Here is a 2,413-nt window from a genome sequence, read left to right as displayed (position 1 = left end):
TGCACCCCACTGCTGGTGACACTGGTGACACTGGTGACACTGGTGATGGTGCCTGTGGGAGTTTCTCCCTATGGCTTCCACAACTGCATCCAGGCATGGTGGGACCCTGGGCTGTTCCGCTGCATCCAGCGCTTCCTGGGCACTGTGGGGGCTGCAGTGGGTGACCTCCCCTCCACTGCCACCTCCCTCAACCTCTCTGTCAACACTTTGCACCAGGTACCCCCCCGTGCCTTTGCCCACCTGCCGCAGCCCCACACCCTTGATCTGACCCACAACCAGCTGGAACTCCTGGCCCCAGGGGCTTTCTGGGGGCTGTTGGCACTGGCCCACCTAGACCTGGCCCACAACCACCTGTCAGTGCTGGCCACAGGTGTTTTCACTGGGCTGGGCAACCTGAGCTTACTGCGGCTGGACCACAACCCGCTGCAGAAGGTGGCTCCCAGTGTTTTCCAGCCACTGGCTGCACTGCCTGTGCTCTGGCTGCAGGGTGGCCAGCTCAGCGCACTGCAGCCTGAGGCCATGGCCATGGGGCACTTGACACACCTGGACCTGCTCCACCTGTGTGACAACATGCTGTCGACACTGGGCCCAGGACTGCCACCCACACTGAGGGTCCTGTGCCTCTGCAACAACTCCCTGGGAGCTCTTTCAGGGGCGACCCCTGGGGTGCTGCCCACAGGGCTTTGTGTGCTTGACCTGTCCTACAACAACATCTCAAACCCCACGCCACTCGCTCGCCTGTGCCTGCACAGCCTGACATACCTGCATCTGGCTGGGAACCCACTGGATGTGGTGCAGTTGCTGTGCATGGCTGGAGTCTCCCCGTGCCATGTGGATGTGTCAGGGCTGCAGATGGGCACAAGAGGCTTGAAATAACTGTGCCAGCAGCTGACAGGGTCACTGTCACTGTGCCCGCAGCTGACAGGGCCATGGCTGCAGAGGCTGCGGCTGCAGCGTGTGGGGCTCACAGTATTGCATAATTGCTCTGGCCAATTGCCCGTTGCTGGTTGCCCTGGATGTGTCTGGCAACTGTCTGCAGCCCTTGGGCTGTGTAGGGTGGCTGCTGACCCCGGCGCAGCACGTGGCGCTGGGTGAGCTGGTGGCTGAGCACAACCTGCTGCAGCGGCTGCCATGGTGCCACGGGACCCCGGTTCTGCACCAACTCCACAATATTTCCCTGCGCTTCAACCGCATCCTGGTGGCTGGCGCGGGTGCCTTTGGCAATGCACCGGCACTGCGGCAGCTGCAGCTGGATGTGAAGGGACTGGCGTGGCTGGACCATGCAGTGGACCCTGCGAACTGCGGCACCTGCGCCATGACAACAACCTGCTCACCGACCTCCTGTCCGGCTCCTTTGCTGACCTGCACCAGCTGGAAGATCTCAACCTGCACAACAACCGTGTGTCAGTGCTCTTTCCTGGTACCTTCAAGGGACTTGACTGCCTGCAGACCCTTGATCTGGGGGGAAACAACCTGCGGCATTTGGCGGCTGTGGCGTTTCAGGGCCTCCCGCAGCTTTGCCAGCTCTACCTGGACCGCAACCGGCTGCTGGAAGTGAGCGCAGCCGCATTCCAGCCGGTGCGGGTGACGCTGGTGATGCCTGATGATTTTTGCTTTTCCTTTTTATGCTTTCTGTACCCTCCATGCATTCGCCTGTACCCCTTAGCCCACATGCTTGTAATTCCTGAAGCCTGATATTCCAGCTTAGTTTAGGCGTTTTGCTGGGCAGAGAGACCAAACATCCTGAGGAAGGAGTCAGTGTGCCCTGTGCTATCTTAAACCCGAGACTCCAGCCTTGGGTGAAGCCTTCTGTCCAGAACATCTTGTGTAAACTAGGCTCTGGCCTCATCTGGGGGGGGGTTCATTAGAATTGGGGGACATTACTGCATTTGTTAAGTTTCTTATTGGGGAATCCTAGATAGGTATGCTAATTCCTGAAACCTATAAAACTTGTATCCGTGCTGTATACGGGTGTGCATTCTGCCATCAAGYTGTGCACCTGGGATCCCAAATACCGAGGTAAAACCCTTTTTATCCCCTTAACCGTGTCTGTGTCATTATTAAAAACTGGCCTTTCAAGGCAACACTGGGCGTGCTGGACCTGCGTGCCAATGCGCTGCGCTACCTGAGCCGACACCCGCGGCAGCTGCCACCCTTCCACTACCTGCACAACCTCTATGACCTGAAGCTGCGGGTGCAGCAGCTGTATGGGATGCGTGTGGTCCCGCAGCACTTCTTCCAGGGCCTCAGTGCCTTGAGTTCGCTCTACCTGTCACAGAACTCACTCTCGGACATCCCTGCTGATGCCTTCGATGGAATGGGGATGATGGCAGCAAGGAGGAAGAGGGGGAGGAGAGGAAGTGGGGAGGGCAGGGAAGAAGGCTTCCCTGACATGGCTGGAACCCCTGTGGAG

At 58.8% G+C, this 2,413-nt stretch overlaps 1 protein-coding gene across 1 annotated transcript in view; it reads left to right on the top strand.

Annotated features, from left to right (window-relative positions):
- Window positions 1-45: 45 nt before the first annotated feature.
- LOC130587268 (IgGFc-binding protein-like) overlaps window positions 46-2,413 on the top strand; it is a gene marked incomplete at its 3' end in the record, with an annotated part of 20,113 nt that continues 17,745 nt past the window's right edge. Inside the window, 4 exon segments of the mRNA XM_057388238.1 lie at window positions 46-980; window positions 982-1,280; window positions 1,283-1,584; window positions 2,081-2,360. Of these exon segments, the coding sequence (XP_057244221.1) occupies window positions 46-980; window positions 982-1,280; window positions 1,283-1,584; window positions 2,081-2,360 (1,816 nt within the window).

This window comes from Malurus melanocephalus, unplaced genomic scaffold (genome assembly GCF_030028575.1).
Source record: "Malurus melanocephalus ecotype Western Australia unplaced genomic scaffold, MMel_1.1 scaffold_1700, whole genome shotgun sequence".
NCBI lineage: Eukaryota > Metazoa > Chordata > Aves > Passeriformes > Maluridae > Malurus > Malurus melanocephalus.
The sequence above is the reverse complement of the archived record's forward strand: the minus strand, read 5'-3'. Positions and strand labels throughout refer to the sequence as shown.